At 41.8% G+C, this 19,467-nt stretch overlaps 4 protein-coding genes across 9 annotated transcripts; 2 read left to right on the plus strand and 2 right to left on the minus strand.

Moving 5' to 3' along the window:
- The first annotated feature begins 3,533 nt into the window (after positions 1–3,533).
- tbx20 (T-box transcription factor 20) lies at positions 3,534–9,759 on the plus strand. 2 transcript variants are annotated; one of them, XM_037273971.1, is made up of 8 exons: positions 3,534–3,865; positions 5,035–5,326; positions 5,943–6,107; positions 6,949–7,057; positions 7,384–7,542; positions 7,695–7,771; positions 8,954–9,069; positions 9,157–9,759. In XM_037273971.1, exons 1-8 carry the CDS (start codon positions 3,736–3,738, stop codon positions 9,480–9,482), a joined length of 1,374 nt encoding a protein of 457 aa, XP_037129866.1. In that variant the 5' UTR covers positions 3,534–3,735; the 3' UTR covers positions 9,483–9,759. The 2 variants fall into 2 exon arrangements, with proteins under 2 accessions (XP_037129866.1, XP_037129867.1); XM_037273972.1 differs by having other exon boundaries at positions 8,957–9,069.
- A 3,054-nt stretch (positions 9,760–12,813) lies between these two features.
- Positions 12,814–15,108, minus strand: LOC119135946 (homocysteine-responsive endoplasmic reticulum-resident ubiquitin-like domain member 2 protein). Of its 4 annotated transcripts, none has more exons than XM_037273976.1 (6): positions 14,982–15,108; positions 14,288–14,492; positions 14,118–14,222; positions 13,697–14,038; positions 13,358–13,514; positions 12,814–13,155 (listed from the first exon to the last, which is right to left on the minus strand). In XM_037273976.1, the coding sequence occupies exons 2-6, from the start codon at positions 14,353–14,355 to the stop codon at positions 12,997–12,999; spliced, it is 831 nt and encodes a 276-aa protein (XP_037129871.1). In that variant the 5' UTR covers positions 14,356–14,492; positions 14,982–15,108; the 3' UTR covers positions 12,814–12,996. The 4 variants fall into 4 exon arrangements, with proteins under 4 accessions (XP_037129871.1, XP_037129868.1, XP_037129869.1 ...); XM_037273973.1 differs by having other exon boundaries at positions 14,118–14,225; XM_037273974.1 differs by having other exon boundaries at positions 14,118–14,225; positions 14,288–14,409; positions 14,982–15,086.
- A 457-nt stretch (positions 15,109–15,565) lies between these two features.
- Positions 15,566–17,530, minus strand: pkdc (protein kinase-like domain containing). Of its 2 annotated transcripts, none has more exons than XM_037272886.1 (3): positions 17,404–17,530; positions 16,394–16,777; positions 15,566–16,284 (listed from the first exon to the last, which is right to left on the minus strand). In XM_037272886.1, the coding sequence occupies exons 2-3, from the start codon at positions 16,759–16,761 to the stop codon at positions 15,690–15,692; spliced, it is 963 nt and encodes a 320-aa protein (XP_037128781.1). In that variant the 5' UTR covers positions 16,762–16,777; positions 17,404–17,530; the 3' UTR covers positions 15,566–15,689. The 2 variants fall into 2 exon arrangements, with proteins under 2 accessions (XP_037128781.1, XP_037128782.1); XM_037272887.1 differs by lacking the exon at positions 17,404–17,530 and adding an exon at positions 16,953–17,127.
- Positions 17,434–19,450, plus strand: acad9 (acyl-CoA dehydrogenase family, member 9). Its single transcript, XM_037272885.1, has one exon. It carries the CDS (start codon positions 17,461–17,463, stop codon positions 19,345–19,347), a length of 1,887 nt encoding a protein of 628 aa, XP_037128780.1. The 5' UTR covers positions 17,434–17,460; the 3' UTR covers positions 19,348–19,450.
- The last annotated feature ends 17 nt before the right edge of the window (positions 19,451–19,467 follow it).

Genomic DNA, 19,467 nt, shown 5'->3' on the forward strand with positions numbered 1-19,467 from the left:
TAGTTAAAAAACATTTGTTTTCTTTTGCGGGTCAGGTATGAGCGGGCAAAGTGGATGGTGTAACACTGTGGTGAGCGTGTACATATTTAGCGTGGTGTCTGCTCAGCGGGGTGGAATCACTACACAATTACAGTCGCTTGTTGAAAACATGTAGCCCAGGAGGAGGCCGCTTAGCTTTTAGCACCAGGCTGCTGTCGCTAAAATGTCATCGCTATGCTGCAAAAAGGCTGTCAGCTTGTTATTAGCTTCTGGCGTGTCTGTCGCGCTCAAATACTCTCAAGAGAAGCAGACCATGTGTCCTCCATTATTCACAAGAGTCGGACATTTCTTTTTAACGGACGACACTTGTTTTAGGATCTCAGTTACGACGCCCCCTACAGGAACACGTCAGATTTTATTTTAAAAAATGAATCTTGCGCAATTTTTATTTTGAAGAAAATTTAGCACAACAAAAATGATGTAGTCATTATATTGCATGACAATTTTTTTTTAAAAATTCAAAGTCAGTCTGATTGAAGAGAATGGAAGACTTTACAAGTTTTGGGTCCTGCGCCGACTGCCACTTGTTACCAAAAATAACGTGCACAGTTGAACTGAAGTGAACTAAAGTGTCGTGTTTGGGTGCACAAGTGGATTATGGTGGAGGTTACAATTGGTGGGGGCTCAGAAGGGAGAGGGGGTTGGTCCTGCATTTGAACTTAACCCGACTGACTGACGCAGCAATTAACATCAAAAGCAGCAAAAGCAGCAGCGCAGTGTGACGCTGCGCTAATTAGTCATATGAACCAGACAGTGTGTGTATGTGTGCGCTTTCACAGCGGGTGGATGAGAATGGACTGGGAAGACAAATGTGTTGCTCAGTCATCTAATTGGAATTTATTTTCACTGGAATGAAAGGAAATGAAAATAATCCATTCGTTTCTAAGCAGCAAAGCGGCAATGATATGTTAGCATTTTAGCAAGAGGATAAAGAATATTTGACTATGAGTACTTTCACATTGTGTTGAAATATACGTTGCTTAAAAGTTTTTATTACGGCAAAATTGATGTGTTTTGTCAGCCCATCAATGGCATCAATGGCATTTTGTTTATGTGTTAGCATTAAGCTAGCAGTATGCGGTTTAGTAAACTACAGAACGTTTTGACTCAGGATAGACTAGAAATAAATCATTTTTTTTGTTTTTGTTCGGCTTAAGTGTCACATCGAAAAACAAAGTAACAATTGAGCAGGTGACAGTATTTTTAATGTAGTGTTTTCTACTTTAGCCATAAATCCCTTAGAAAGGCTGAAGAATGAAAAGCGTGTGATGGGTGAGTGGCACATAACAAGATCTGCGTTGCACTCAGGGATATGACAATGAAAGCATCCCCGCCATTATCCCGCCGGATAAATGGCCTCCGTGCCGCTAGGTCGGCCGGGCCGCCCGCGACGGCCAATTCCCCTCAGAGTGGAATTTGGTGGAAAAATAATCGCCCCGTGATTGAATTGCCCAGCGGGACGTTTGAGCCCGGCCCATAATGAAATGGCTGTTGTCGCGAGTTGACCTTTTTGGCCCCGCATGGCCACTTTTTCAGCAGATTACGCCGACTATTTGCCTACAGGAAGACGTGTAATGTATGTACATGCCCCTGTTTTGTCAATGTAAATCCCCATTACCGCACACAACATTCTGTTTATAACTCAAAGGCTGTCACCCGTATACCGGAGCGGGCCACGCTCAAGTCTTTGCACGGCACGCCAACTCTGTTTACAGTCGGTGTAGCTAAAAGGCTAAAATGCTAAATGAATAGATTAATACAGCAAGTGCTAAAACGAGGCTAGTCCTAGTTTGGGTGGAAGGATAAAATCAGAACTCTTATTGAAATATTACAAAAAGCTAATTATATTTTTGATTGTCTTTTTTATACAAAAAGTCACAATCTTGCTATAAATATATATATATTGAAAATAATCAAATTTTTGCTATTTACAAAAATGAAAGTTAAGTGGCAAAGCCATAATGTGATTAGCAGAAACTAACAAACATTGAAACATGTTTGGAACAATGTTGCTAGCTTCACAAGTAATGCTTGAAATCGTCCAAACTTAACTACAAGTGCTAAAATACTAATGTTTAGAGTTAATCCTGTAACATTGCAGCGATTTAAAGATGGATTTTTCTTAAATTGTACAACTTCAGTTTGCAATGTACACATCATTAAATATGATTTGAAAAGTGTCATTTTGAGAGTCTTGCAGTTTGTGTGAGTGACTTGACTGTTTGGCTTGGAGCCGCGTTGCCCCTTCAAGGCCCCGCCGGCCCCTCAAAGTGTGAATAATATCCAGCGAGCAGCGCAAGGGAAAGCTTTTAGCACATTATCCACTGCAGACGCCAACGCACGCTAATCCACTTTGTCAGCGCGGGTCTCTTATTAAATATCTGCACAGGCGCATTTGCATTCTGGAGTCTGCTAAAGGCTTTAAGACCTTCGCACATGGTTCTCAAAGCAACACAGAGTCACATGGAGGACACAGGCGCCTCACTTTAGAGGACGCGGCACTTACGAGAAATGCTATAAATAACACACTTGCTCATCATTTTGGCATAACAAATGAAAAGTATGCCTTGTATAGGAAAAGGTGGCAAAGGTGTTCATCTCCAACTTCGAGATATGAAATGACATGTCTATATTCTACTGCTGCTTTTTCTTATCTGTCTCACTATCCAGCAGGCAACAACATGGCGTCTCCACAAAGGCGCTGATGTCTACAGCGGAACTCGCCATCTCAATGGATTTAAAAGCAAAGAAGCAGCGAAACAAATTGCAAATTTATGCGATATGGAAAAGAGAGAGGTTGACAAAGGAAGATGTGCGGAGGCCATTTTGTTTTGCGAGTGTACTATGTAGAAAAACAATAAAATACTACAAGAACTGCATAACAAGGCATGAAAGCGGAGTACAACGAGCTTCCACTAAGGTGGCGCTATCACTTTTAGGAGTTCTAGCCTGGCTACATATAATTGTAAAGAAAAATTTTGACTTGACTTCCCCCTTTAAGAAATCAAACTTATTTTTTGTTTTTTTTTTGGTTGTTGTTTTAGATACCCGGATATTTTTTCAGTTTTTGTTTCGAATTAAAGTCCTACAAGTTTGTGTTTTTATTGATCTTCTTGGCTGCTTTTATGCTTGTTGCTTTTCAATAACAGGTAATTGTTTCTTTTGGTTTGGGGTATTTCAAGCAATACAATTTTGTCTGTTTTGATTGGGAGGAGGGGAGTTATTATTATTTTTTTTTTTAAACATTTCCCCCCTCCAAAGCCAGGACGCTTTAGTGATTCCAACAACAAACTAATGTGTTTTGATACCTAAGAAGAAGTAGAAGATAGCAGATGACTTCCTCTTGCAGCTCCTGTTGACCATGACGTCTTCCTAGGCCCCGCCCACACGATCTCCACTGATTGGCCACCGAGGCGGGACAGCGTGACGTATGAGCCTCTGCAAAATGATTGGAGTGACGGGAAAAAAAAGGCTGAAGTTGGCTCTGAGCTTTCCACAAAAATCTGTAAAGCACCTTCGGACCGGTCTGGAAGTCACCTGAGAGTTCTGGATGTCCTGCTCCTGCGTCTTCTTCTTTTTCTCCTCCATCATGCGATCACATTGGCCTTTATAAAACACATCAAGCAAAGGGATTTATTACTGTGTCATTATCGAGTTTGTGCGGAGTTTTTCCTTTTCTTTTTTTTGCGGAGCGACATGGAGTACAGCAGCTCCCCGAAGCCGCAGCTGTCCTCCCGGGCCAACGCCTTCTCCATCGCCGCGCTCATGTCCAGCGGCAAGCCGAGCAAGGACAAGGACGGCGGGGACAGCACCATCAAGCCGCTCGGTACGTGCAGCCAAAAGTGATAACAGTTACACTCGTTATTTTTGCTTTTGTGCTAACTTTTTTTTAAAGTTTGTATGAATCAGAGTGGAAGAAAACAAAAGTATGAGGGGGGGAAAAATTGTGACATTTATACAGTGGGCTTTTGTTAATTAGATATTTCCGAAAGCTTTAATAATGATAAATATTCATATTAAATATTTTCATGACGCATATATGACTTAAAAAAAAAACTTTAATTCAAAAGGTTTTCTATTGCGTGAATAAATACGTGAGTCTAATTTGTGTATTTTATTTAGATTTTGTTTATAAATGCACCCATTGACAACATGTGTAATATGAGATAAGTTGCGAGTAGTTTATATAAAAAATAAAAATGTAGTTGTGCGTTTTAAAACATAATATTTATTGACATCTATATCTACATTTTGCTAGTGTGTGTACCTTTGTTTTGTTTTTGGTATTGTAGTGAGTTAGTAAATAAGAATGCATTTAATGACTGCTACATTCGATAAGAAAAATATATTCACTGATTTTGTGCCTTTGTAATTTTCATTTTAGGTTTTATATTGAGTTAATAAGCCTATACTGAATTACAACAGCGTATATGTCACTGTTTGGGTGTATTTATTTAGCTTTGTATTGAGTTAGAAAATGTACATTTTAATGATTGATAACTTGCATTCATGCACATATGAGTTCATATATTTCATTCTATTGAATTGCTTATAGGAATGTGCTATGTGCTAATGTTGTCTGTATTGTAATCATATATTAATGTGACTGATTTTTTCTGGCTTTAAATCATTTTCAGATGTAAAAATATATCATTCAACACGTTTTTTAATTTAAAAAATGCACACTTAAAAAATGTAATAAAATCAAAAAAGAATCCAATAAATAGATATATTAGTTTTCCTCATATTCCCTTCATAAGATGCATACCAAATGGTACAATTAAAAAAACTTTGTGACGCAATACATTTAATTTGAAGAAAAAAAACTAAACTAAAAAAAAAAATCTAAATATTTTTCCTTATATTTACTATTGTAACAATTTTATCACCCGAGGGAAAAACATAAATCTCGCTATAACTTGATTGGAATATGTCGTGAATTTGTCTTTACCAGACGTTTATTAATTCATTCAAATTGCACGCTTGCCTTCGCAGAGCAGTTCGTGGAGAAATCATCGTGCAGTCAGACGCCCCTCTCGGAGCGCTCCTCTTCATCTTCATCTTCCTCTTCGTCGTCACTGGACATCCTGCAACCGCTGGCGGGAGAGCTGGTCGGGAGCGCGCCGCTGTCAGGCGTGGGGGCGTGCACGGAGCCCCTCATCCCCACCAGCCCGCCGCTCCCGTGCAGCGAGGAGATGGCCAACATCTCATGCAGCCTCGAGACCAAAGAACTCTGGGACAAGTTCCACGAGCTCGGCACTGAGATGATCATCACCAAGTCGGGAAGGTGAACACATATTTTGTTTTGCTTGTTTTTTTTTTTCCTGCCAAATATTGTAAATTGAAGAATATTTAAATTTGCTTGGCTCCTTTCTTTCTATAGGTGTAATACGTATTTCGTTCATTTGAAACACATTTTCCAAATTATTATTATTGTATTATTATAAGTATTATTCATCATCATAATGATAATAGTAACAAGTGCTTATTATATGATAAAGCATCAAAACGTGTTTTACAATAATTATAAAATGTTTAACACGTTTTAATGGCTTAAGTCAGTATTTTTCCAGTTAAAACATTTTTTAGAGTAAATTTTATTGCTAACCAACAATTTTATGTGAAAGCCAGTAGTCTTTTTTTAAGAGTTGGTATTTTTAAACGTTGCTGTGCATTAAAAGTGTCATTTTGGTTATAGTTTATGATTTACAATTTAAGAAAACAGCAACATGATAGACATTTCAATAATAAATGATTAAATATAACATTACATCATTTATAAAACAATTTTCGTTTGGACTAGACTGTTATTTGCAAAATACAGATGGTGGACTTTTCTGGTGATTTGACTCTTCATTTGATCCATGTCCCCATCTAATGTGTTGTGTGTGTGTGTGTTCGAGGCGGATGTTCCCGACCATCCGTGTGTCTTTTTCGGGTGTGGAGCAGGAGTGCAAGTACATCGTATTGATGGACATCGTCCCGGTGGACAACAAGCGCTACAGATACGCTTACCACAGATCCTCGTGGTTGGTGGCCGGCAAGGCGGATCCTCCTCTTCCTGCCAGGTAACAGAACCCTAAATATAGCATATGAAAAATTACATATGATGTATAACCCTCGACTTTTTGTGTGTGTGTTTTCCTTTTCTGCAAATTAAATGCCCTTAATGGCATTATGCAAAACTTTTTTCCAATCAAGCCATTTGATTGGACAACAGGTGCACGGGACTAGCTGTCATTTAGCAGACATCGACAGTTTACAGTTAGCGTTACTTGCATATTATACTTGGAATAAAATATCATTTAAAGCACCAGTAGTCGTCAAATGAGGTTAATGAGACAAAAAGTGTGTAAACAAGCAAAACACTCGTTCGCCCAACATGCTAACGGAGCTAGCCACTGAACAGTCATGGCGTCAGTTGGCTTCATTTAATATTTCTGGACTACTTTGATTGATGTTTCATCATCGTGGATTACTCACCAAATGACGTGATAGCGTGACATATAATGAAGTAGTCCAATCTTCCTGAGCGCTCCGTGCAAATGAAACAATCTTCATTTTTTTCATTCATTCTTTTGGTTGAACTATTGACGCGCTAACGGCTATGCGGAACTATTTGTACTGGCGGAGTAGCATAAATCATGACGCACCCAAATCATAATTGATTGTTGTTGCATCTATTTTGCATTGCGGTAATTCGAGGTATTTTTAAGAGGATTAAAACATGTTAAAATTTTCATTTTATTTCCTTTTGATCTTAAAAAAAAAAAAAAAGAAGTCCAAAAACCCAACAATAATTTCTTGTCATACCCGAGCGCTGATTGGCTGCTTTCCGCCTCGGTTTGCTCGCTCTCGGTCAATCAGCGGCGAGCATGTGACGCCTGTGTTGTGGTGTTGCGTTCATAGGTTGTACGTACATCCCGATTCTCCGTTCAGCGGCGAGCAGCTGATGAAGCAAATGGTTTCTTTTGAGAAAGTCAAACTCACCAACAACGAGCTCGACCAGCACGGACACGTCAGTTTGTATTTTGGTTTCAATATTTTTATAATTATTCATTCAAACTGTGAACTTTGATATTTATGACGCGGTGTCACTATACTGTTAGATGTCATACAACATGCAATTATGATCAAATATTAAACATAAACAGGGTTCAGTCATAGATTAATTAGATATTGATTCCAAATAATATAGTACACTACATTTTTGAAAATTCTCTGACAAAAATTGGAACTACATCTTGATTTAGAAACACAATTTGATTTTTTTCTCTATTATTTTCCACACTTAAAAAATGACCAAAATGCTCACTGTTGTTATTCATGCGTCTGTTCTTGCAGATCATCCTAAACTCCATGCACAAGTACCAACCTCGGGTTCACATCATCAAGAAGAAGGAGCACACGGCCTCGTTGCTCAACTTCAAGTCGGAGGAGTTCCGCACGTTCGTCTTTGTGGAAACCGTCTTCACCGCAGTCACCGCGTACCAGAACCAGCTGGTAAAAGCAACCAACCGTGCATCTTATGTTATTTTGCAGAGTCTCTGTGTAAAACAAAGTCTTGGTTATGTTCAAGATTTTTCACAGGAGTCTGTTAGCTTTAACTAGCTCTGTATTATATACAAACGTGTGTGCACATGTGTGTTTGTCAGATCACCAAGCTGAAGATTGACAGCAACCCCTTCGCCAAAGGATTTCGGGATTCGTCGCGGCTAACGGACATGGAGAGGTACAGGGATTTCTGGGAAAGTCATTTTGTGTGGTCATATATTTTGCAGAAATTTTTTAGTCACACCTTGTAGTGCTAACCGTGGTGGTAAGAGAGCTACCACAGCATCAAAAATAAATATTGCTCAAAAATATCAATTAGTCAGCACTTCTAACTCCCATTCAACACAAGTTTGAATGAAATTGATTCATTAAGAAACACAACCAAATTTTGATGTGTTGTACAACAGGGGTGTGTAGACTTTTTATATCCACTATTATTTGCACACACACATACACACTCGGAGGTGGTGTCAGAGTGTATTTGAGGGGCTGCGAATTGGAGCTGATCAATTGATCTTTGGGGCGCTGCAGAGGGAAAATGCGATTAGCCAACAGTCGCCATGCGGCTGCACTCAAACACACTTTAATCCAATTGGACGACTTTGAGTGATTGAAGCCAGCAGGGCCCGCCCACCCCACGCCACCCCCTCCCCTCCCCTCGTCCCATAAAGCATTGTGGGATTTTGCCATAGGGTCAACCTGACAAAAACACACACATTTGTACTGGTCTGCTGACACATATTGCACTTTACTAACCTGATTGGAGGGAAAGAGGGGCGGGGGTAATGTGGACACATGGATGGCATCATGCAGACCAGCACATACGCTGAACACACGCACACTAACAATTTGTGTCACTGAGCTTGACAAGTGCAGCTTGACAAGACTCAAATGAGCTAATGCACTTGCGGAGTGTAGTGGACACACACACACACACATACATGACAAAAAACTATTGCAAACAATGTTAGATTTGATTATGGTATGGATGATGTCACAACAAGGAAGTCAATAAAAATGAAATTTTTGATCTATATTAAAAGAAATGGTTGCGTAATTGAGCAGAATCATTGTGAAGTAGGTTTGAATACTGTTTGTATGTAAAATGACAACAACAAAAAACTCTCAAACCAAATCAAACTGTCGATCACCCTAATAATAATTTAGCTTTTATTTATTTATTTTTTTATTCTATTTATTTTTTATTTTATGCACTGATCGGTTGGCACTTTTTAAATTTCGTTGTACATGTGTGACAATGACAATAAAGAGCTATTCTATGCTAATATACACATATATGGTGATCCGAGTTGTAAAACAAGGAGATTTATTTTGGGCTATTGCTCTTGGACTTCTGCTGCAGGGAAAGTGTGGAGAATCTGATCCACAAGCATTCGTACGCCCGCTCGCCCATCAGAACATACGCCGGCGACGACGACCATTTGCCTGACGACGGACACCCGCCACACGCCAGAGGTGACGAAACATTATTACCGCTGTTGACGCAGCAAGCAAAATATTAATTTTGCCAAAAGTAGCAACATTAACATCATTTCTGAACAGGCTCGGCGTTCACGGCCTCGGACAACCTGTCGCTGAGCTCCTGGGTGAGCAGCGGCACGTCGGCGGCCTTCTCGGGCTTCCAGCACCCTCCGTCACTGTCAGCCATGGGGACGGGCGGAGCCGCCTCCCTGCCGCACCCCATGCAAGGCTCGCTGCCCCCCTACGGGCGTCTCGGCATGCCCCTGACGCCGGGCGCCTTGCAGGCCGGCGGACCGTCCTTCCCAACCTTTCACATGCCGCGCTATCACCACTACTTCCAGCAGGGGCCCTACGCCGCCATTCAGGGCCTGCGCCACTCTTCCGCTGTCATGACGCCCTTCGTATGACTCCGCCCCCCTCCCCAAACCGCCTCACTCTCATCTTGTGTAAATAGCTCACTGTAACGAAAGGACGAAGAAGCAGGAAGAAAGTAAACGAAAGGGACATCTTGGCGCATAAGGACCAGAACATGGAGTCAGCCATGTTGTCAAAAGCGACCGGATTGGTTTGCATCCTCGTTGAGACGACGAGAGAGCCTACCAGCAACATTTGATGGGAACGAGATGTGATTCCAAACACGTGTACAGTCAAAGGTCAACCTATAGTATGTGAGAAATTAGGACTGGGGAAATTAAAATAAACGCTAGCACGCATGCTGGATTCAAACATTGTAAGGAAAAAAAGAAAAAAAAAATCATTGATTCCCTTTGGGATGTTGAGTTCAACGTTTAAAACAGCAAAAGTAAACTACCTGACTGTTAGCATAAGCTGACTGGCCGTTATTTGTTTTTTGGTTGAAAGGGATACAAAGAAATGTTTCAGTCTTCCTGGAAATTGTCCTCAATGCTTCTCATGTCATTATTATTATTTGATTTAGAGAAGAGTGGATAGAAAAAGTCAACACACTCCAATTCAAATGCCTGATTTTGTGATTTTTTTTTTTTTTTTTTTTTAAACAGAAATGTGGTATTTGAGCTGGGTTGTGCACATTTTTACAATTCACTGCAAATAGTGGGATCCAAATATTCAATTATGCTAAAAAACTTTAGTAACACGTTAGCCTCATTAGTTGACGTTTTTTTAAAACTCCAAATTTATTAAATTATTTTTTCGAACTCCGGTTTCAAGGACGTCTTCCTTCAATTCACATTTTTTCTTATATCTTAAACACGCGGTAATGCCGAGGTTGAATGTGTACATTTAAAAAAAAAAACTGCATATTTATTTGGTTTCCATGAATGTAAAATGTACAAATGACACATTTGTTTCTTTGTTGTCATCTGAGCACCAAACAATCTTGCGTTTTGTTGACTGTTTTTTTAAGTGCAATATATTTATTTTGTTGTCTGAAAATGTCTAATGTATCACCTTGAAAAAAAGTTATTTGTCAAACTTGAGAAATATATATCACCACCCAAATGCTGACTCATTTTTTTTCTTTACATTTAAACAACGCATGAAATAAACCCAATAAATGTATAAAATGTCATTATTAATCTTATAGGATTATAACGGTTCTATATTATGAACCATTGCAATCGTAGGATGAGATTTATTCCGACAGCGCACTCTGGTGGCGGATTGGTATAATGAATGCATACGCATTAAAAAAAAAAAAAAAAACATCAACACAGGTCGTTTAGTGCAGCTGCAGCTACACGGGGAAAATAAATTATATTAAAATAATTAAAGTGGGGAAAGGGAAAAATCTAATCTGCACAGGAAAATAAAAATAGCAATATGAAATTAGAAGCCAATAGAGATACATAAAATAAACACATTAAGCAAGAAGAGTACTTTAAGTCGCAGGACCAGCCAAACTATCAAGTGCAGTTAAAAAAATATGCTGACTAAGACAAATACGGTAAGTTGTTTTTTTTTTAATGATTTTAAACTTTTCAGTTTGTACTTTTTTAACTTTGTACTGAAAGACATTTCAGATTCTTTTATTTTAGGTACAGAAAATGATCTGCACTTTTGCCATCAATTTAGCATTTTGGCTCATTTTCCTCTACTCTGTCTTCTAGCGGACGCTGCGTGACAGGTCAGCCCTGGAGCACAGGCATGCGGCGGCCATCTTGCTAACAATATGCTAATAGGTTAAGAGCAGGCCGGGTGATGGATGGCGTGTCTGCGGGCATTTAGCGGCAAAGTGCTTTGGAAAGCCAAGACGCCACCAAAGTGCTTCAAGGACGAGTGACGTTTTTGTGATGAAACGTGAACTAGACAGGAAGTGGACGCGGAATTTAAACTGAACGTCAGCGTAACACATTTAGCGTAAAAAGCTTTGCAATATTTCCATTTATAAACTGATTTTCGCAAACATGCACACCGGTTTCGCATTTAATTTGCTCGGAGTCGGAATTTATGAATTTATTTGCTATACTAGTCATGTACATTGCAAAGTGCAAACACAACAATACAAAATATATATATATATATATATATATAAGATGACCAATATTACCAATTTCTTGAAATGATTATTTAATATAGTGTTCAGTAAGTCTGTTGGAGCAATTAGCCACCTTTCGCTACGCAATCAGTAGGCTAGCTCCTATTTGTGTATGCCTCGTACAAACTCTGCAAACTGCCACACACACATAAACACACGCACACAACTAGTGTAATGAAGTGAGTATGTCCTCTAAAGACAAGATTTGATAGGAGGGAAACAGGCTGCATAACAACAAGTTATTAGGATGATGAAACGTCCTACAAGCGTCCAAACACTCTTAAAAGAAAGCTCGACTCAGATAAGGAGCGACGGGAGGCAGAGGGCACGGGAGGGGTGCTTACGATCCTAACCCGATTGGATCGACGGCTCGCGGCGGGGACGGGACGTAACCCAATCAAACATCCGTCAAGCCCATGTCATGCATAATTAATTGAGCCCGCTACACGAAAATCTATGCTGATTGCATTAGGACCTTTCAGAGGACCCGTCCGAAGTGCATCGCGTCATGTCGTTTAATGGCGCTGCCTATTCTTGCTGCTTTTTTACCCCCATATATTTATAGACTATTTATTGAAACATGTCCAATTAGACATTTAATGCTGCTGTTCACTCACTTGCATATTTATGTATATACATTGAGGATGTATTTATTCTTGGATAGTTGTGATTTTCTTGCTGCCATATATAAACGCTTAAATGTTGATTATTTTGGGTTTTAAGGTAGAGGTAGATGGCACACGTTTTGTAATGTGCGTTACTGCCACCTGGTGGACTGGAGCCTCATTGCATTGTAAATGATTGTATGCTTTTCCACCTGTTAAGGCCCTCATAAGCGCTTTACACTGAATTCTTTTTTGGGATCGAACGATGAGCACTGAGCCACGTCGCCTTGCTATGGAATATTTGACCATTGGTTGCTGTTAGGTGAAGACATTTTTGATTTTCTAATAAAGCATGGACACAGCCTGTTAACTTGACCGCACTTCAGAATGAGACACATTTTCTAATTAAGATACATTCACAATAATACAAAGTTTGCATCAATTGTTTTGCTATTTTATACTATTACTGAAATACAAATATCAATACTCACTGGAAAATCTCTGATTTGCTCTTCTGTGAACGTTGATGCGCTGAGGTCCTTCCTGTGCTCTCTGCCTTTAACATTTGCAAATGCTGCCACCTGCAGGACAGCAAAGGACTTACAAGAAGAAGAAAAATCATCTATACACAGCTTTTTATTCCTCAAAAAGAATACATAAAGCCATGACTTACAATCAAATAAAATAAAACAGATGGGTTTAGGGAATCCATTCACAGCTTGAGTGATACATTTTCAAATAGTGCTTAAGGCCTTATGAAATGTTGAACGAGTTTACAGGCTAGTTGAGGTCAGTTAAGGACTAACGAGGATGGAGCACGGGGGGTAAGGCAGGTGGTCTTTGGGGCCACCCCTCGGGAATAAGTGAGGTGAAGAAGATTCTGACAAAGGACCACGCCACGGTGAGCAAGCCGGGCTCCTCTTGCTGGGCTTCCTCCGTGCCGTCGTCCATCACCCGCTCCTGAAGACGCACACACACCCTGTTTAACCCTCAGGTCGCGTTGCCCTTTCCGCTTCTGTGTGGCCAGTTTGTAATTCTCAAGAGTTTTAGCTTCTCTAACTAAACTTGAAAGTTCAGAAAGCGCAAATTTACAAGTGAATTAAAACGTATTAGAAAATCGATTCAATGCTTGTTTCTGTTGATATGGGAAGTCAAAACATACCAATTCGTGCAGGCCTTGTTGCATCTCAGCTTCCTCCCAAGCTTGGGCTTGGTCGGGATCCTGAAGGTTTGGTGGGTCTTGCTGCTGCTGCTGCTGGTCTTGCTGCTGCTGCTGCTGCTGCTCCACCGTCCTGAAGGGAAACCAGCCCACCTGGTGCCTAAAAGCAAAAAGTAACATCTAACTTGTGCTTTGGGCAACATTTACAAAAGACAAATATTTTTTGTCACTTTTTAGTGTCGTGCATCTGGGGTGACTGTCAAATCTTTCTAAAAGTATCCATTTCCAAGATTGCACAATAAACTCATTGACATAATTCCTTAACCCCTCCCAGTGACTCACAGGTAGACGAGCATCATAGCTCCCACCACCACCATGAAGCGACCGAAGGAGCAGTTGAAGTAGACGAAGCTGAGCAGGATGCAGACACGGAAGAGCGCGAAAGGCCAGTCGAGCCAGTCCCCGTTGAGCTGGTCCTCGTTTAGCATGCCCCCGCCGCCGCCCGCGCCTTGTACGTTCATCTGGATGTTGGCATCGGCCGCGGGAGGCAGCGGCAGGTTCTCCGGCAGGGGGTCAGCGGCCGGGACGGGCGCCAGCGGGGGCTGCGCGGCTTCGTTGGGCTGAGGAGGCGGCAGCTGTGCAGTGGCCAAGCTGGGAGGCTGAGATGCCGCCACCGCTGCCTGACTGCAAAGAGAAAGACCGCTGTTTTAAGATTGGTGGTCACACACATGTAACATCTCAGAGTGAGACATTTGATACTCACTACTGCATGTAGTAATGCCGCGCGTACATCTGCTGCCACCACAGCATCTGCATGGGTGCCAACATCTGGCCACCTTGCGAAGGCAATCGAGCTCCTCCATGAGACCTGCTAATGATTACCGTCAGAAAAAAGAAGCACACTTGTGAAGAATAAAAGATGGAGTCTCTTACGATTGGGAGACGCCAGCCAGGTTCTCAGGGTTCGAACTGACGGTGTCACCTCGACGCCGGAGATCCATGACTCATTATCGTAGAGCCAACAAAGGTCGGAGGAGGAGGGATTCGACGACCACCTGAGGAGGAAGCTTCCTTTAACACCTCACTGGGAGATGCTTGCCCTTCTGCATGATTTGTTGGTGGTGCTGCTTTATTCTGCCTTTTGAGATATCAAGTGAGAAGTAGACTTTGAAACCATTCATATGCACTCACTGGACACTGTGAGGAATTGAATTTAGTGGTACAATGACTAAAGTGTTTGATTAATTTCCTGACCAAACGTATTGATGTGGAGACAAATATTGACGCCGCCTATTATTAAATAGATGTTCTAGATATTGTCCATATATCGTTGCTATACTTTTAGTAAACGCTGCGCTGACTTTATGGCGTCACGAAGTTTTTTTTTTTTTTTTACTATTTTAAGTGTCGTACGTGTGTAACTGGGTGGCGATAACTTGACGGACAAATGTTTACATCCATATCGTTCAAAAGTGATTAGCTCGGCTGACATCACAGCTAGCTCTCTTTAGCTCGTTGGCTAGCAAAATAGCTCGCCCCCGCTTTCTTACGGGGGGGAAAGGGGGCTTTGACAGCGCAATTTAAATAAAAAAGGAAACTTTACGTGGTACAGGACCTCCTTATTTACCTGTTTAAATGCTTCTGTAGATAAGTGCCACCGTCGTCTATGTTGTTTACTCAGTGCTTGTTGTCGATGACGCCATTGCGGAAGTCGATATGTCGTCACAAACCTGCGTCCTGGTGACGTCACAACTGCGCGACATTTGTACATTAAAATAGTGCAGATTTTTTTAATATACCCCTTTTTTTACGAAAGAGCAACTTTTGGTGAACATATCTGGAATCAATTGAAAGAATACTAGTTATGTGCTATTTATTACTATTGATTGATTGATATCTTTATTTCGAACATCCAAAACAAAAAACAAACAAAAAAAAACAAAAAACAAATAACACTCTAAAGTGCCGCATATAAGTCCATACAACAAACAAAAAATAAACCAACAAACAAATAATTAAATTAAATTAATTAATTAATAATAATAATACATAAGTAAATAAATCAATAAAGAATGCTCGAAAAGGAGTAGGAGGAAGCATAGCTTTTTGGATATATACTATACTATAATTGTTTTTACCTCTAAAAAATGGATATAAAGAAATTTAAAGCCTTATTTATTTGAGAAAATGTTCGAGAATGTTGCCTGCAAACTGGATCAGACTTTTTTTTAATACGACATTGCAGCCATGCACTGACATTTCTATTTTGTATCATCTTTTCGTGCGACATGTATCAATAAAAAAAAAAAGACCAAAGCCGAAGCTTTTGTTGTATTCAAAGCTTGAGCTTGCTCAGGACCTCTTCGGTCAGCTTCTTGTTGTGGCGGTCGACCTTCCAATGTCCCGGCATCCACCCCAGCAGGAAGCGTTGGAAATCGGTCCATGCGAAGGCAAACATCTCCCGCCACTCTTTCTCCAATGCCACAAAGTCCAGCTGGGTGCTGCTCAACGCACACTTTAACTCAGAAAAGTAATGATCCAGGAGGCCCGGCGCCTTCTTCTCACACTCCCTTTCTTTGAGACAGCTGCCTAGGAAGTAAGCCACATCTTTCATCCCACAGCCGCCGCCCACATACTGGAAGTCCACGGCCGCCACATCCCGTCCGTCGGAGGAGAAGCAGAAGTTGGCCAGCTTGGCATCGCCATGCACGATGGTCAGGAAGCGGCAGCTGTTAAGCGCCTCATCCACCGCACCAGCCGCTGCCTTCAGCCTGGCATCATCCATGGCCTCAAGCTCATCCGGGCGTGTCTCCAGGTGCCAGTAGGTGCCCACTGGCCACAGGCCCTGCGGAGCTACGCCCAGGAAGTGAGCGTGGAAGTGGGCTAACCAGCTGAGACATGCCCTCATCTCATGATCGTTTACGTTGGTTCTGTGAGGACAACAAAAGGTGTTTTTTGCAGCAAAAAAAACCTCATGTATTCCATTTAATATAATACTGCACATTTGTGGGAGGAAAATACAAGTGATTAAACTTCTACCTTCTTTGGTCATAACCAGCCACATCCAGGTCTTCCAGTACAATGAGAATCTCATCTTCATGGGAACTAACGGTGAAACAGGCGGGTACCCGACACTTGGAATTGGTGGCGTAGTTCTGGTACCAGTGGGTCTCCACTTCGTAAGACCTCACCTTCCTCATATGGGAGCGATGGGCGGCGGTGGCGTGTTCGCCCCCGTTGGGGGGGAACTTGACGTGCTTAACGACCACTGATGGCCGCTCGCAGCCTTCCAGATGCAAGCGGACGATCTCGCCGTAGCCGCTCCACAGCGTCTGGATCTTGGAGCCGACACGCAGCGAGGCAGCGCCGCATGCCTGCAAAACCGTGTCCTGGTGCTCAGGCTTCATTTACAGTCACTGTTGACTATCAGAACAAGGAATTAAAAACTAAAGTTATTCGACGTATTCCTTGTAGAAAACACAATTCAATGTTTCCCTCCCCGATAAAATGAAAGTCTGCGTTATGGACTTTGGCGTCCTGTCCAAAAACGCGTACGACCCGTTTAATGGTTGTCATACTCTGCGCATGCGCTATACACCATGCAGTAGCCGCAAAAAGTGTAAAACGGGAGTCATTGCTGCCATCAAACGGCAAGGCCGGGTTTTTACTTTACTATTTTATTTAAATTTTAATATAATTTTAGACAGAAAACGGCCAAATCAACAACCGGTGCCGCCATGTTTGATGACGCGTCCAACACCGTGGCGCAAGTCGATGACGTTTCAGCACTGTCCCAGTTCTGCATTAGATGCACACTTGCACCCTGTAATCTTAAACACTGCGTGCGTCCTACTAGGTGTACACGTCACGGCGAACGGCAGGGTGCAGGCCCGACACTCCGTTTTGTGCACTACTGAAGTGCGTGAAGAACATTTCCGAACGTGCCCTTACGTTTCTGATAGGAAGTGCTAACAGACTAGCGAGGAGTACGCATATATAGCGTTGAAAGAAATGAGACGGGACCACAAACGTATGCGCTATCCACTGACCTTGTTTTTTCAGCCATAGCCATTAGCAGTTTTCAGCGCTTCTGTCCGCTCACCAAAATGATGACCATCAGTAGAATGCTCGTCCTCTCCAACTGTTTTCACATCCGAAAGCAGCTGCTGCGCAGTATAAGGCCGAAATACGTCTGCTCTTTCCCACCGCAAAGGTCAATCAAAACTTATTCAAGAAACCTCGCATATGCCAAAGACTTGTTCCTCGGTCAAGTCAATCAGGCGGAAGTATTTCCCTTTCCAGAAATTGGAATAGAAGAATTGGAGGAGATTAACCAGCTTGTGGATCCTGTAGAAAAATTCTTCAATGAGGAAGTTGATTCCGCAAAGATTGACCGAGAAGCCAGAATCCCCCCGGAAACGTTGAATGGCTTGAAAGAGCTTGGACTGTTTGGACTCCAGATTCCTGAGCAATATGGAGGTCTTGGACTGTCCAATACTATGTATGCACGACTTGCAGAAATTACATCATTGGATGCCTCTATTGCAGTCACGCTCGCTGCCCATCAAGCAATTGGATTGAAGGGTATACTAATTGCGGGGAATGATGCACAGAAGAAGAAATATCTGCCTAAATTAGCCTCAGGGGAACACATTGCAGCTTTTTGTTTGACTGAGCCTGGAAGTGGAAGCGATGCAGCTTCCATTCAGACACGGGCAACATTGTCAGACGATGGCAAACATTACCTTCTCAATGGATCCAAGATTTGGATTTCAAACGGCGGAATGGCTGACGTCATGACTGTGTTTGCACGGACTGAGGTGCTTGTAGATGGCGCTAAGAAAGACAAGATTTCTGCATTTATTGTCGAGAGAGCTTTTGGAGGCATTACGAGCGGAAAACCTGAAGACAAACTTGGTATCAGGGGCTCCAATACTTGTGAAGTGTCATTTGACAATGTTCCAGTACCGCTAGAAAATGTTATTGGAGAATTAGGGGACGGATTCAAGATCGCCATGAATATACTCAACTCTGGAAGATTCAGCATGGGAAGTTCTTCAGCTGGAATGATTAAAAAAATGATTGAATTGACCTCGGAATATGCCGCGACACGAAAGCAGTTTAACAAACGCTTAAGTGAATTTGGTATGATACAAGAGAAATTTGCAATCATGGCCCTAAATGTTTTTGTGATGGAGAGCATGGCATACCTGACATCAGGAATGATGGACAGACCTGGTCTACCTGATTGTTCTTTGGAAGCTGCTGTGGTTAAGGTGTTCAGCTCAGAGGGAGGCTGGATTTGCGTCAGCGAAGCTCTTCAGGTCCTCGGAGGTCTAGGATACACAAAAAACTACCCGTACGAGCGTTACCTCAGGGACTGTCGTATCCTTCCCATTTTTGAGGGTACCAATGAAATTCTGAGAATGTACATCGCTCTTACTGGTATGCAATACGCCGGTAAAATCCTCACGGGAAAAATAAAGGAGATGAAGAAAGGAAATATCGGTCTCGCTTTGGGGATGATTGGGAAAAAATTGAGGAGCTCGTACGGAAGCGTACCAGCAGGGGTGCTTGCGGGGAAGAACGGAGTGATTCATCCCAGCTTAGCTGAAAGTGCGCAAAAGTTTGAAGAAAATGTTTATCTTTTTGGATCAACTGTGGAGAGCCTGTTGTACAGATACGGAAAGACAATCGTGGATGAACAGCTCATTTTGAAGAAAGTAGCAGATGTGCTTATTCATCTCTACGCCATGACAGCCGTCCTTTCCAGAAGTAGCCGTTCCATCAGCCAGGGTCTTCGGAATCATGACCACGAGGTGTTGCTTACAAACACCTTCTGCGCTGAGGCTTACTTCAAGAATAATTATTTGATGACCCAATTGCAAAAGAACTCTCCCGAGAACAATGACGCCAACTTGAAGAAGATCGCCAAGGATGTTTTGGAGAATAGAGCGTATATCTGCTCTCATCCTCTTGAGAGGACATATTGAGTTCTCTCATGTGATACTAATACTTTTTGGTTTTGGTTCAATGTATAAGTGCCTGTCACAGAAAAGCTTTGCATCACCAATAAAATAAAAGTGCTTAACTATGGACTCTGGTATTATGAT

Source organism: Syngnathus acus, chromosome 16 (genome assembly GCF_901709675.1).
Source record: "Syngnathus acus chromosome 16, fSynAcu1.2, whole genome shotgun sequence".
In the NCBI taxonomy this organism is placed as follows: Eukaryota; Metazoa; Chordata; class Actinopteri; order Syngnathiformes; family Syngnathidae; genus Syngnathus; species Syngnathus acus.

What these genes read in the sequence shown, in the direction of transcription:
- pkdc (XM_037272886.1), bottom strand. Translation starts at nt 16,761, where the DNA reads ATGAAGCCTGAGCACCAGGACACGGTTTTGCAGGCATGCGGCGCTGCC. An exon ending in GCTGGTTATGACCAAAGAAG is followed by an intron (nt 16,285 to 16,393) that starts GTAGAAGTTTAA and finishes TTGTCCTCACAG; the next exon opens with AACCAACGTAAACGATCATG.
- LOC119135946 (XM_037273973.1), bottom strand. Translation starts at nt 14,355, where the DNA reads ATGGATCTCCGGCGTCGAGGTGACACCGTCAGTTCGAACCCTGAGAAC. An exon ending in CTGGCTGGCGTCTCCCAATC is followed by an intron (nt 14,226 to 14,287) that starts GTAAGAGACTCC and finishes GGTAATCATTAG; the next exon opens with CAGGTCTCATGGAGGAGCTC. An exon ending in GCTATGATGCTCGTCTACCT is followed by an intron (nt 13,515 to 13,696) that starts GTGAGTCACTGG and finishes TTTTGCTTTTAG; the next exon opens with GCACCAGGTGGGCTGGTTTC.
- tbx20 (XM_037273971.1), top strand. Translation starts at nt 3,736, where the DNA reads ATGGAGTACAGCAGCTCCCCGAAGCCGCAGCTGTCCTCCCGGGCCAAC. An exon ending in CAGCACCATCAAGCCGCTCG is followed by an intron (nt 3,866 to 5,034) that starts GTACGTGCAGCC and finishes TTGCCTTCGCAG; the next exon opens with AGCAGTTCGTGGAGAAATCA. An exon ending in CCGCGTACCAGAACCAGCTG is followed by an intron (nt 7,543 to 7,694) that starts GTAAAAGCAACC and finishes TGTGTTTGTCAG; the next exon opens with ATCACCAAGCTGAAGATTGA.
- acad9 (XM_037272885.1), top strand. Translation starts at nt 17,461, where the DNA reads ATGATGACCATCAGTAGAATGCTCGTCCTCTCCAACTGTTTTCACATC.